Source organism: Microcaecilia unicolor, chromosome 5, assembly GCF_901765095.1.
Source record: "Microcaecilia unicolor chromosome 5, aMicUni1.1, whole genome shotgun sequence".
In the NCBI taxonomy this organism is placed as follows: Eukaryota; Metazoa; Chordata; class Amphibia; order Gymnophiona; family Siphonopidae; genus Microcaecilia; species Microcaecilia unicolor.
In genome coordinates this window covers 224,022,674-224,038,130 of record NC_044035.1, presented here as the reverse complement: position 1 = coordinate 224,038,130, position 15,457 = coordinate 224,022,674, and the positions used below count along the sequence as shown (strand labels likewise).

The 15,457-nt window shown below is 41.2% G+C and overlaps 1 protein-coding gene across 3 annotated transcripts in view; it reads right to left on the bottom strand.

Annotated features, from left to right (window-relative positions):
- PRDM15 (PR/SET domain 15) overlaps nucleotides 1-15,457 on the bottom strand; it is a 391,258-nt gene that overhangs the window by 54,898 nt on the left and 320,903 nt on the right. For all 3 annotated transcript variants that reach the window (XM_030203815.1, XM_030203817.1, XM_030203816.1), the window contains one exon: nucleotides 3,293-3,373. In XM_030203815.1, coding sequence (XP_030059675.1) covers nucleotides 3,293-3,373 — 81 coding nt within the window. The remainder of the gene's footprint in view (nucleotides 1-3,292; nucleotides 3,374-15,457) is intronic.

Below are 15,457 nucleotides of genomic sequence, written 5' to 3'. Positions count from 1 at the left end.
TTTTGTAATAATGATATATTTGTTTTTGGGTTATTTGGAAAAATGTTGGGGGGGGGGGGGGGTCTCGTTTTCACCTCTTTTCCAGATACCGTGTAAATATATGTCTTTGGAATACCCAATAAAGGGGTAATTTTATAAAGGTTTTTCATGTGTACAGGCATTTTTATATTTGGGAAAAGCCTTTTATAAAATTGCATCACAGTAAATGCGTGAGTTAGGAAAAAAACAAGCAGACCAGATGAAAAGGTTAAACCAAATGCAGCGGCGTACCAAGGGCGGGGTGGTGGGGGCGGTCCACCCCAGGTGCACACTGCTGGAGGGGTGTAGAGAGCAGCCGTGCGCCTGTCGGCACCGCTGGTTCCCTGCTCCCTCTGCCCCGGAACAGGTTACTTCCTGTTCCGGGGCAGAGAGCCAGCGGAGCCGAGAGCCATGCGGCTGCTCCCAGCAGCTAAGAAGGCACCCGGGGGGGGGGGGGGGGGGGGGGGGGTGTCATTGCGCTGGGGGTAGGGGGGTGTGCATTGGTGATCTGCCCCGGGTGGCAGCCAACCTAGGATCGTCACTGACCAAATGTTTATTAAAATCACAGGCCGTGTTTCATCCACATTAGGGCTGCATCAGGGGCTCTACGTGGTGGCAACAAGAAATATCACCACTGTGGTTAGACAAAAATCACCTGAAGATGGCAGCATCACCTCATGTTTATGAGGCGACATTGCCATCTTCAGGAGATTTTTGTCAAATCACAGTGGTGATATTTCTCATTGCCACCACATAGAGCTCCTGACGTAGCCCTGATGTGGGCAAAACACAGCTTGTGTTAGGCAGTTTGAATCCATGCTGTTTTGACAAACATTTGGTTTGATCTTTTCATCTGGTCTGCTCGTTTGTTGCCAACATTTTGGAGTTTGCAGATCGATTGCCCTGTTGTTTCCTGGGACCAACCCATGTGTTAGTACATGCAACAACAAGATGCTGCATACTTACATATGTGCCACATGTAGCCATTCCCAGGGATGGAGTTTGACAGAAGCAGGGGTAGAGCTGCCATACACCCAAGCATTTTGTAAAATACGTAAGTATATGTAGGGCTGGATTTGTGTGCCTTTATAAAAGAGACATCTTTTTCAACTTCTCACATGTGGTCTTGTTATAAAATCAGGCCTCCAAAAATTTTGCAATAGTCCAAATGAGTAAGCTTGAACCAGGGGCATAGTGTCAACAGTGCACGTGTGTCTACTTTCGCCTGATTTTGTATGCTCCTTTCCAAATTCCTCCATTGATTTCCTTTTGCAGCAGGCACAGTGATATACAAGCAATGTTAGCTGCAAACAGGAACTATATCAGCCAGAGATCTTTGTTGCCAGTGTGATCTTAATCAGGACAGAAGCCAGTGCTGTCCCCTGTCCACTTGCTGTTGCCACAACTGTTTCCAGGATCAGGAAAACACTGCTGCTGCGTGGGCCCCATTTGCTGCTGTTACCACCGCCACACGGTTTACGAATATGAAACCATTGTGCAGCTCTTGCTGCCACCACTGCCAACCAAAATGTGGTCGCCATTGGGGGTGCTAAACCCAGTAGAAATTACCCCTCCCTGGGCACAAAGATTTTGGGCAAGTCACTTAATCCTCCATTGCCCCATGTAAGCCGCATTGAGCCTGCCATGAGTGGGAAAGCGCAGGGTACAAATGTAACAAAAAAAAAAAAAAAAGACTCTATTGGTACAAAGAAAACCCCATGCTAAGCCCTACGTAGTACGCATGAATTCTTGTAGATTGCAGCCTCCTCCGCACACTATTGCCCCCAGCTGCTGCTCAGTAGGATGGAATTTGAAAATAGAAAATAAAATTAAGGGGAGAAGGGGAATGTTATGTTAATTGGGGTCAGTGTTGATGGGGAGGAGGATGTAAACCTTAGCCTGGGAGGGGGAGAGCAGAAGAGGGGAATAAGAATGCTGGTCTTGGAGGTGAACGGAAATCATAGGAGAAGGGTTTCATTTCTTGCTCCATCCCCCAAGGCCACTACCCCTACCATTTACTGGTGCTGCCTAACCTTGGAAGAGGGGATATGAAAGTGGAATAATGATGATGCTGGGTTGAGGATGAAGGGATAGAAGGGGACATTGATCATAGGAGTGAGCTCTGTGGGTGCTTGAGCACCCCAAATATTGAGCAAAATCTTTGTGCCCAGGGAGGGGTAATTTCTACTGGGTTTAGCACCCCCAATTATTTTGTAAAGTTGGCTCCTATGACATTGATGATGCCAACATGTGCATGAGAAGGGGAAACTGATGTTGCAGGCGTGTGGGAGGGGGAATGGGAGAAGGGGATATTGATGATGCTGGTCTCTAGGAGGAAGAATAGGAGAAGAAGATACTGGTGATACTGGTCTGGGGGGAAGGAAAAGGAATCCAGATGATGCTGGTCTGGGAAAGGGAGAAAGGCATACTGATGATGCTAGCCTAGGTGAAGATGGATGGGAGAAGAACATACTGATGATATTGTCTTGAGGGAAGGGAAACAGGATAAAGGGATGCCAAGTGAACAACAGAGCAAAGATGAATTCAGTTTTTATGTGTACTTCTATGCCTACTTTGTGGTCACTTGTTCTGTACGTAAGGGTCCGTTCTGCATGTGTGACAGAGGTGTAGTTTCTGTGTAAAGATCCATAGCAGTCTGATTTGTTCTGTTTCCTCAATAGGAGGCATATGGGTGTTTCAGGGTTTATGCAATATTGTCAATTCCAGTACTTCCTTTTCACAGAGAGAGTTTGCTATTTGAGTTCTGGAAATTGGTGTTCTTTTGGTATGCAGTTAATGTTCGTTACACAGCTGCCTTCTGAATGTCTTTATTGAAGGGTTTTTTTTCACAAAGTGCTTGCTAATGAAAAGAGTTAGTGTCACTGTTACAAAGGTCACAAAAGAATTAAAAATATTTCAATAGTAAGGTGAAACATTTTCATCAGCTTAGCCAGCTAATTTAGAGATTATCTTAAATCAATATAGTAAGGATCACTTAACTTATATATTTGTGCACTGAGATTTTAAGCCAAAGAGAAGCAGATATAAGTCTGTTAGAGCATCCCCAAATTCTTATTTTTCAACCATTCAGCAGAAGCAATTTTCTGGTGCATCATCAACTTAAGCATTCAAACTTTACCCCGGCTTGAATAGCTGACCTCAGTTGGCATACCACACCAGCTATCGGGCTCCAGTTGCACTCATCCTATTGGCATGTTACAACTACTGTCAGGGCCCTAGCTGTGCTTAGCCTTTCCAGATTCCCACTGGTTACCTGTACAATACTGATGGAGGTACCATCGATGGTGGTGGGCTCAGACAGCTCATCTAAGTCCTCAATCCTAACCGAGAGCACCTAAAGAGAAAACAGGGTTACCAAGTGCTTTCTAGGCATGTTGTCCAGATAGGGGCAGGATTGAAAAGAAATAAACTCCCCCCCCCCCCCCCCCCCCCCCCCCCCAAAAAAAAAAAAAACCCCCAAACAAACAAAACATAAGCAGCTTCCAATGCAGGAAACATTCCAATGCAGGAGGTAAAATTAAGTAATCTAATATCATCTCATGTTTATTTAGGAATATTGCTGTTTGCGCTAATACCTCTCCTGCTTCAGGCTCATCTCAAATATAACCAGCTGCTTCCCTACCTTAGTTGACCATTTTCAGAGGTTTGCTTGGGGTTCCAAACTGCAGTGATGAGTGTTCATACATGATAGCAAAGTTGCTTACTTATAACAGGTGTTCTCAAGGACAGCAAGATATAACTCCTCATAGATGGATGACATCATCTGACAAAGCCCAATAAAATAGAAAGATTAACTGGTTCTTGAAGTTTAGAGAACTTTTTAGCTTAGTCATTCACACATGTACAGGACTTGCTGTGCTGGCATTGTCATCATCCATGACCATCTCACTTTTATACCAAACTAAGGGCCCTTGTTTACTAAGCCCTGCTAAGGGCACATTAGCGTTTTTAGCAAGCACTAATGATTAGCATGCGCTCAACACTAAGCTGCCCTTAGGAACATATGGGTGACTGTAGCATTTAGCGCGTGTTAATTTTAGTTTGCACTAAAAATGGTAGCACGGCTTAGTAAGCAGGGCCCTTAAAGCTGTTAGAATGTAGGAGAAACACAACTAACAGGATTAAATATGATTCAAACCCCCAAAATTGAATATGCCAATCAAAAAAAGAAAAAAGCAATGATAAAAAAGGATGGAAGTTTTTATTGATCAATGAATGATAAAAGGGTCGCTATTGGGCCACCCTGAAATTGGCTTAAGTTTCAGCCGGATTGGGTTGGTTTGTGACAGATGAGATATTTTCCTCTATTTTTAAAGTTATAGTGATTGTGTCATCACCCATTTCTTCAAACCTTATTTGTTGATTAGAATGTAGAAGAAGCCAACTCTTGCTGTCCTCAGCAAACACCTGTTACAGGTAAGAATTTTCCTTTCTCCAAGAACAAGCAGGATATAAAGTCTTCACTGGTGGGAATCTGTTGCTATATGTTGCCTTTAACAAAAGAAAGGATGTGGAAAAAAAGTGTGCCAACAGGCAACAACTTGTTTTTTTGCTGGCTACTGGCCTTTTTATACTTTTATTATTATTTTGGCAAAGGCAAATGAAAGTAATGGGTCCTAGAGGATGGAGTTGGATTCTACACCTCAAGGGAGATTCCTCAAGACAGATTAACCATACCTATTATTGTGTCTGAAATCCCTCTCAAGAGGGTGATATGATGTGATGTGATGTCCACATTTCAGCTCTGCAGATCTCATCCATGGAGGTCAGTTTCAGATGGGTTAACAAAACCAAAGTGGCTCTGATATCATGAGCCTTGACACTCTGAAACAGGTGCCATAGGTTAGCAATTGGATAGTGTAAGCTTCACCAGGCAGGTCCAGTTGATGGGAAACAAAAGAAATAAAATGCTGGATGGATTATCGAAGGGCCTTTAGTCCACTCTAGATAGAAAGCTAATGCTTTTTCACAATCCATTGTATGCAAAGCACATTCATCATTTTGGACATGTGGCTTGAGGAAATAAATTATGGAAGGACAAGTGGTGAGTTAGGATGGAAATTAAGATTGGAGTAGAGAGCCAACCTATTTCTGAAAAATTTTGTGTATAGATCAGTCACTAAGGTCTGGAGTTTGCCAATTCTGCATGCCAAAAAATAACTGCCACCAAAAACAAGACCTTAGAGGTCAGGTACTTCAACTCACATGAGATCAGAGGTCAAGGACGCTTTTAATAGTTGGGTCAGTACATTGGAGCCGACTCTGTGGGTGCTGTGGGTGCTTGAGCACCCCCAATATTGAGAAAATTCCTTGTATGTGTCCAGGGAGGGGTCATTTCCATTGGGCTTAGCACCCCCAATAATTTTGAAAAGTTGGCTCCTATGGGTCAGTACCATGCTGAAGTCCCAAGATACAGTTGGAGTCTTAAAGGGGGCTTCACTAGAATCAAGTCCCATATGAATCAAACAACTAAAATGCTCCCAGTCATGAGAGAGATTTTCATACAATGAAGGTAACAAGCATGCAAATCTCTCACATAGATATTCATTATTAACCAACAATAATAATTCTTCTTCTAATATAAATCTTTATCACAAAATTGTAATATTCTCATAAAACGTTTATCGTATATCAGTGAATCATATTTTCCTCTTTTACTCACTACCCCACTCACACTCTGTCTTCCTCAACATTCACTCCCCAATATCCCCACAACGTTAAATACTGTTTTCTAAAACACACAACCACTTCTTATTACTATACATTTGAAACTTCCTACAACAAACAAAATATACAGTGTTCAAATTCTCTTAACATTCACTCCCCAATGTCCCCACAACGTTAAATACTGTTTTCTAAAACACACAACCACTTCTTATTACTATACATTTGAAACTTCCTACACCAAACAAAAATATACAGTGTTCAAATTCTCTTAACATTCACTCCCCAATGTCCCCACAACGTTAAATACTGTTTTCTAAAACACACAACCACTTCTTATTATATAAAGATGATATACACTATACATTTGAAACTTACTACACCAAACAAAAATATACAGTGTTCAAATTCTCTTTCATATTCATCAGTTTGGATTTAACAAAATAATTCTGTGTCTTCTGATCTTCCTTATTTCTACAGTAATTTAGCAGAATCAGTCTGTATCTTTTCAATCTTCCTTAATCCAAACCAATTTAACACTCTTAAAAAAGTACCATCGTTATGGATCCATTGACATATCCTCCACTTATATTACTCAATTCGACCACCTGAGCAATCCTCATATCTCACTACTACTTCTTCAAATCCTTTTACCAGCCATTTTTTTAACATCCATAGTTGTTGTCATATACAAATTCCACTGGTTTATAACCCGACACAGTCCGTGTTTCGCTCAATTGTATCTATACATTAACAAAAGAGGAATCATAGAAAAGCCCTTAAAGAATTACAACAGAATGGTACTTTAGTTATCTTTAGGGCAGATAAGTGGGGAGGGACAGTAGTTACTACTACTACTACTTAGCATTTCTATAGCGCTGCCAGGGTTACGCAGCGCTGTACAAGTTTAAACATGGGGAAGGATAGTCCCTGCTCAAGAGAGCTTACAATCTAAAGGTAACAAGCTATGTAGTCAGTATAGGTATCATGAATGGGGAAGGTGGTTAGGCGCCAAAGGGAGGATAGTTCAGGATAGGAACCAATCTATGGAGGAAGGTTGGAGGTAGCTTAGGAATACTTCATTTTATCAAGTTTGTGGAAGATCCTACGGGGTAATATCAACAGATGGTGCAGAATCTTTTGTCCACTATAAACCAAGAGGGCACCATATAGAGTAGGGAGTATAAATATTTGTATAAACAATTTTCAATGATTCCACAAATATACTTTGTTGCAAAAATACATAAGACCATTGACAAACTTCAGGTAGACCAGTTAATGGAAGGGATTCATTGTTTGAACAACTATCGCAATATTTAGATTTTTATTTGCAATTAGGTTTACAGAATGTTAAATCATATGTTTGAGATTTGAGCCATATGTTACAAATCTTGGACAGTTTACAGATGGAGGATTAGCAAATAATTTTGGTAACTTTAGATGTAACAGCGTTATATACGAACATTCCTCAAAGGGCTACTTTACATATGATTAAAGGGTATTTGATAAATTAAATATCTCTGAAAAACAGGTGAAGTTATTATATAAGATAGAGAAAATTATTATCATGAAAAATTATTTTCAATTTGATCAACAATATTTCCGCCAGATAAAAGGGGTGGTAACAGGGGCCACTGTAGCCCCCACTATTGCCTGTTTATATATGGCAGCATACGAGGAACAGTATGTTTATGGTAATCAATTTTAATCGTACATTTTACAATGGAAACGATTTAGAGACAATGTATTCTTGGTATGGGGTAGAAATGAAGAAACTGTGGAGTATTTTAATTTATGTGATGAGAACATTAGATTAGAATCTCATATAGAGGGCCAAGAGGTCACCTTTTTGCATATTCAAATTTTTCAGGGGACTTTCAGTACTAGAGCTTATAGAAAATCAACAGATAGGAATGCAGTGCTGCACTAAAGGCGCCACCATCTGGATAGACTGAAAGATAGTATTCCTTTGGGGCAGTTTTTACGACTACGATGGTTGTGCATGCATCAGTAAGATTTTGTACAAGCAACACAAATGAAACGATTTTTTTCAACAAGGTTATCCTTATAAAGTGGTTCATAAAGTCTTTAAAAGAGCGTACAATGCCCAAAGGCCATGACTATTCCACAGGTCACAACAAGATGATAAACAATTAACATGTGGGTTACTTTATACAAGATCAGTGGATAAAGTTAAACAGATTATAAATAAGTATTGGGGGATTTTAAAATTACACACAGTGTTTGCGGAGACACCTCGCTTTGCATATACAAGTGGCTCTAATATTGGAGAAACATTATCAGTAAATCAAATTATATATACAAGGCAGGATGATGCAGGGCATAAAAAGTGTGGGGGTTGCAGTTATTGCCCATACACAAGGGAGGTGGATTCTATTCAAATTTCCAATGATAGAAGAAAGAAGTGATTTGTGTTACAAGAACAGATTGTAGTTCTTCACATGTGATATATGGGATAGTCTGTCCTTGTGGACTGTGGTATATTGGGCAAACAATAAGGAAAGTGAAATATCGGATGGCTCAACATTTGAGTAATATTAGAATGAAAAGGATGGGGGCTCTGTTGGTGCAACACTGGGAGGGGGTGCTTCATCAGATAGAGGACTTGAGATTCATTGTACTGATTCAGTTTGATAGAAATAGAGGAGGTGATATTATGCAGAAGTTACAACAGAGAGAGCAAAGGTTAATATTTGAGTGGTGAACAGTAATGCCAACAGGTTTAAATAAGGAAGTAGAATGGTCCGTGGTTTGAGTGCTTGACAAGGTCCATCAATAAGAGTGTAGAATGGGATGATAAGTATTGTAGTTAGACCAGCGCCAGAGTTGATTTTAAAGCCTGACTTTGAGACACATGGAAGGTTTTCAAGCAGACTGTGTGTGGGACAAGAGAAGGGGTCTATGGCTTGTCATATCAAACCTATTCCACTTAAAAATATAAGACCTTTTAGGGCAGTTTTCCAGAAGTCAGAAGAATTTCAGAAACATTTTGAGGCAAATTCAGGGAACCTAATATCATTCTCTTAACCCCCAGGCTGTGAGGGCTAGAGACCCAATATTAGGGTGCAAGAGAATTCTCTGATTCTGCATGATTACGGCTGGAAAAATTCCTTTACGAAATTCCTGACTGATAAAGGCATCAAATACAGATGGGGCCATCCATTTGTGCTAAGATTTTACAAAGATGGGAAACAACACGGGACATTGCAGAAGTCGCAGAGATTTTTCCGGAAAACGGGCCGAGCGGAGACACCACAACATCAACGAAGCAGATACCGTCAGCAGGAGACAAACCACGTTGGCAACGAGTTACTACAGGAAAGGAACGGCTACAGCGCCAGCAATCTGATACTCAGCTAAGAAGATCTGAAAATAAAGTCTGGAAATAAAACGAAGTTGATGCTACAGGGGAAAAAGATAGGGACTTTAAGCTGATGACTATATTGTCGCACTTTGTAATTTGAATTTGGTAAAGATGGTGTAAGTTAATGTTCACATGCTGTAATGGCCTGACAAAGACATAGCAATAGATTGCCCGATGAAGTGGGGATCAAGCTGTTTACTGTTAATAAATGAGGGGGAGGGTCACTTGCTCCTATGACATCCTTATGATAATAGTACAAGGATGTCTTAAAGAGGGCAGGGAGGGTATGGGAGTTAATAGTTGGGGGGGGGGGGGGGGAATAGTTCAGATTATCTTACAACTGAAAGTCGGAGAGAGAGAGCCACAACTAGGTAAAGACCAGAGCCAGAGGCGGTTTAGAGGAATAGACGAAACAGTAATAAGGGGGCGATGAGTATTTTAACGTGTATGACCCTTAATGTAAAGGGACTTAATTCCCCAGGCAAACACCAACTTATATTTAAAGAGATCCAGCGACTGAAGGCAGACATAACATTTATTCAGGAAACACACCTGTTCCAGACGGTCGAACGGCTAATGCCATGCAAAGAGAAATCAGCAAATATTTTTTGCATCTAACTCCCTAGAAAAAAACAAAGAACGGAGTGTTGACAGTACTCTCCCATAAATACCCTTGGCGAGTACAGCGTGTGATCAGAGACAAAGGGGGTAGGTACCTGCTGTTGATAGTAAAAGTGGAGAGGGAGTATTGTCGCTTCTAAATATCTATGCGCCCAACGATCAACAAGGGGCTTTCTATCTAGATTTATCGGTACTTCTTACCAAGGCTGGAAAAATTCCCAACCAGATCAGTTTCCAGATGGATATCTGCCAGATTGTTTCTTGTAAATCCTTATTGGACAAGACCATAGTCCCTGCTGAGGTTTAGAAGAGTGCCCACTAGCAAAGGTATTGTAGGATATGCCTACAGAAGATCCTCTCACAATCGAGAAGGAAGGCATCTGAGGCTAGTCTGTCATGAGACTCAATCTTGGAACTGAATTGAAGACCTTCCTGTGTAGAGCAGACAAACAGATACATCACAGGGGTATTCCACTTGCAGCATATCTGGTTTGCTAAGCCCCCATGAGACTGTGGGACTTGGCTCAGCTTGGCTGCTAGAATGTATGAAGCTCCAAGTGTCATTCCATGAGAGAAGGCCCAGTTCCACATTTTGACAACTTTTTGACTCAGGAGTTAAGATCCCGTTCCTCCCTTCTTGTTCAAGTAGAACATTTTTACTTGATTGTCCACTTTGTATCTTAAAAAAATGAAAGCCTTTAAAGCATTCCAGATTGCCCTGCTTGTGGAGTCCATCTATATAAGCACCCCAGGCCATGTTGATGTCTCCTCATTCCTGAATAGTCTTACCAACAAGAACTCCACGTTGGAGATCCTTTTGTGCGAAAGGAATACTATCAGTTGTGTCATGTTTAGCAGAGCTCTTGTGAACTCCAATTGAACTGAAGGGCTCAAGTGGGATTTGAGGTAATTTATAACAAACCCTACTGATTCCAACACCCTGATGGTTTTGTGAACTGATTCTATGATACCTTCCTGAGATATGCTCTTGATCAACCAATCACCCAGATGGAGAAACAGATTCTTCCCCAGTTTGCCTAGATAACTGCTACCATGACTTGGCATTTTATGAAGTCTCATGGAGTGGATTCTAGCCTAAAGGGTAGGATGTGAGATTGGGAGTGATATTTCCCTACTACAGACCTGAAATATCTGTGTGGGTGGAAGCTGCCTTTAGTTAGCATTGCCAGTCCCCTTTCTGAAGAAAGGCATTAAGGTTCCCAGGTAAGCATCTTGAATTTTTCTTATAAGAAATGTGTTCAAGGCCCTTCGATATAGGATGCAATGGAATCCCTCCATTCTGCTATCAGGAAATACTTTTAGTAAAAGTCCTGCCCTCTTAGTTCCAGTAGAATGGATTCAACCACTTTAGCCTCTAAGAGAGAGTGGAATTCCCTTAAAAGTACTCTCCGATGCCGAGAGTTTGACTAGGAAATGCTCAGTAGGCAATTTAGAAGAGTTTCAAATTGTCTTAATTTAAGCCTTTTTCATACCATTATGAGAATCTTGTATCTGAGGTTATACTGGGCCAATGCTTATGTAAAAACTTAGCATCCCTCCAACTCAAAGGTTCTGTTGTACTGATAATGGGATTCTGGCTATCTCTTGGATCCGGTCAAAATCCTATCCCAGTTTTGACTGGATAGCTGTCTACACTTTTCTGGTCTTTCAGCTCTCTGGGACAATAGTGAAGTCCATGCTGTTGTAGAGGAGGAGGGGGACCCTCTCATCATCCCTGCTTAGACTACTGCAACCTACTCCTCACTGGTCTACCACTAAACCATCTCCTTCCATTTCAATCTATTCGAAACTCAGCTACATGACTTATATGCTGCCAGTGTCACCACCCTCAAGTCACTTCATTGGTTCCATATTCATTTCTTTTGCAAACAATTCAAACTTCTCTTGCACACTTACAAATTTTATTTTATTTAGTTCCAAAAGCTTAAGGTGAGCTATATTCAATTGCTCTAGGTATTTTCCTGTCCCCAGAGGGCTTACAATTTAAATTTGTACCTGAAGCAATGGAGGGTTAAGTGACTTGCTCGAGATCACAAGGAGCAGTAGCAGGACCGGACTTCTCTGGTTGTCAGCCTGGTACTCTAACCACTAGCTCACTCTTTCTCTCCAGAATTCATTCTGCAGTTCCTCATACTTCAACACTTGTCCCTCTCCTTATACACTCCTCAGAACTTTGTTCATTGAGAGAGTCACTCTTATCTGTGCCCTTCTCCTCCCTTGTCAAATCCAGACTCTATTCTTTCCACCTTTCTGCACTGTATGCCTGGAATAGACTGCCTGAGTTGCTGTATCATGCTCCCTCTGGCTCTAATTCAAATCCAGCCTAAAAGTCCACGTTTCTAAGGCTGCTAAATATTAATCATTTACTTTCCTAATCATATCCATGTTGTTTACAACCATTCCCATAATAAATTAAACTTCCAAATTCTCTTATTTGTCCTGTTCATAGATTACAAGCTCCATTAAACAGGCACCATCTCATATTGTATGCATACAGTCCTGCGTACATCAAAGTAGCACTACAGAAATGAAAAGTAGTAGTAGAAGTATAAAAATGATAAGTAGGAGTAGTAGTAATAAGGTAACACCTCCTAGAGGAGGAAGTCTGGTTAAAGGTGAGTGCAGGAAGGCCTGAGGCACAGAACAGTGGTCCTTTATCTGAGACATTGCTTCTTGTCATCAAAATGACTATCTTCCGTTTCAGGGTACATCAAGTCTCAGATCTGAGGTTTGCAGCCATGGGAGCCTGGGAGTGCCAACAGCTGTTGCTTAATGGTGTTTCAGAAACAACAAAGGTCTGAAGACCATGCATTTCTTGTACTCCTTCCCTTTTGTCAGTAATGATCCAAGTTCATCACTGTTGTCTTGAGATAGAAACTGCAACTGTCCTTCTACCTTGCACCAAAGAGTCTTCATATATTGGCTCATGAAAGCTGGAAAAAGCTTTGCAAGAACTGAACATTTTGAAAAACCTTTTCCCAGGAAGTTCAATGGTTACAGGCACCCTTCCACTGAGGCCCCAAAGAGTGGGTACCCATCCACATGATCTTCCTGAAGTCAGTATCAAATACCAGTGATTTGTATAGTAATTATTTCTTTTCAAATCCAGAAGCCTTCTGGATTCTACACACAGAATTCATCTTCTTGTTAACAGAATGTATAGAGAGAAGGGTCTCCTACATCTGATCTATACATCCTTAAAAGTTCTTATGTACAGGTTCTGTCATGTTTTTTTTTTTGACAGGCTTGAGAAAGTCAAGGTATTCCACAAGAAGACAAAGACATACCTGGGATAACAATCTGATTAGACTTTTTTGTTGTTGGCCAGATTAGATCTGTATTAGTCTATTCATTTTTGCTAATGTTTTATTGTAATTTGAGAATACAGTGCACTCCTCCATTTAAGTGCACGTTGGACAAGCGCATGCTCTGTTTAACTGCATGCCGTACTTCGGTCCCATTTTTGGCGCTATTAATTTCTATGGGGACAAACTTCGGTTTAGCACACCACTGATAAGTGTAAGATTCGCTTATATGCATGGTTTAAGACCACTCCTCTGCAGGAAAGACTCTGCATAAGCGCACGCACGGAATATGGAAGCCGAGGGGTGGTAAATTTGAAATCTCGTGGTTAACTGCCACAGGCAGAATAAGCGAAAGAATATTGTTAGAGTGTACACTGGAGTCGTCATCGTTGCGCAACTGTAAAACGTTAACACTGGCTGAAGGAATAGAAGTTCTTAAAAAATTAGAAAACAAACTAAGTCAAGCATCTATTGCTAAAGAATATGGTGTCAATTCCAGTCAAATTTCATGTATCTTGAAGCAGAAAGATCAGCTTCTGGAAGACTGGCAAAACAATACAAATCCACACAGGAAATGAAAACGGGTGGGAAAAGCTGAGGAGGTAGAAGATGCTCTTCTTCGGTGGTTTTCTCAAATCAGGAGCAGACAAGTTTCCTGTCAGTGGTCCACTGCTTACGGAGAAAGCTAATCAGCTAGCCAAAAGTCTTGGACTAACTGAATTCAAAGCCACTGTTGGATGGTTGGAAAGATGGAAGGAGAGGAACAACATAAAATTCAAGAAACAGCAGGGTGAAAAACAAGACGCTGATGACTTTGGTGCTGAAAATTGGGTTTTCAGTTCTTCCTACCATCTTGAATGAGTTTGCACCTCATGACATTTTCAATGCTGACAAAAATGGTCTCTACTGGCGAGTGATTCCTGATGGAACACTTCCATTCAAACAAGCCGAAACTACTGGAGGTAAAACGTCGAAGGACTGACTGACGATCCTCCTTTGCTGCAATATGGATAGGAGTGAGAAGTTGGAACCCCTCATCATTGGAACGAGAAAACAGTCCTGTTGCTTCAAGAATGTTAAGCGACTTCTTGTGTCATACGAGACTAACGCAAATTCATGGATGACTGGGGAAACTTGGAAGCAGTGGCTAGGAAGTTAGACACTAGAATGCGGGCACAAAAGCGTCAGATTTTGTTGCTTTGTGATAATTGTGCTGCACACAGTGATGATGTCAGGCTGTCTAACATCAAGGTGGTCTTCCTGCCACCAAACACTACCTCTCTGATACAACCTATGGATCAGGGCATAATAGCCAATTTCAAACAACATTATCGGGCTCTTGTGCTACGTCATCTGATGAGCATTATGGATGACCAGACTGGCAAGGATAAACGTGCTGTTGAACTGGCTCGTAATCTATCACTGTTGGATTCCCTACATACGTAGAAAGAAGCCTGGAATCATGTTACAGAGGCAACCATTGTGACCTGCTAAAAGCGGGCAAGCTTTGTTAAGGATGTGGAGAGGGACGAAACAGATACAGCTGTTGCAAATGCGTCAGATGAACAGGCTATTGACATCCCAGCCTGTGTTACTGAAGAGGAATTTCATTGCTACGTAGCTGTTAATTATAATCTACAAACAGCTGACGACAGCTGATGTCGAGATATGCGCCTACACGCAGGCAAAGGCTGATGATGAAATGAGTAGCGAGGCACATGCTGACGAAATTCAAGAACCTCCTGTCACTTTTGCAAGAGCGCTGGAGGGTTTCAACACCATGCGGGCCTATCTGGAGGCCACTGGATATCAATGCTATGACAGTTTTTACCATCTGGCAGACATAGTCTATGGAGCTCACATACACAAGAGTGTACAGAGGACTATGACTGATTACTTCAAGTAAGCCTAACGTCAGTTAAAGGAGACTGTATACTGTACGTATAATAAACAGTACTGTACATATGTTTAACAGATGTCAAGCTTCTTTGGGTCACAACAGTTAAGTGCACGCTCCGGTTAACTGCATGTATTTCTTTGGTCCCAGACCCTTGCACTTAAGCGGATTGCACTGTACTTTTATTGTCAACTGCTTCAAATGCTTTGTTGTGCAGTGATATACTATGTAAACACTTTATAAATTAATAAAATAAATAAATAGGAATGCCCAACATCTCTTTCCTGGGCTCATCCTCTTTCTCTAAAGGAAATGGAATGGTCTCAGTCATTTCCCATACAAAATTTGTGAAGGCGAAGAGACCAGTTAACTTCTTGTGTTCAGAGAAGTTTGCTGATCTATAGGGTGATCCCTAATAGTGCTCAGATTCAATGTCAGAAAAATATTCTGTATGGGATGCCTGAGTTTGTGCCTGGCTAGCAAATAAGGCCTGTATAAGGACATCTTGTCTGTTATGTATAGACC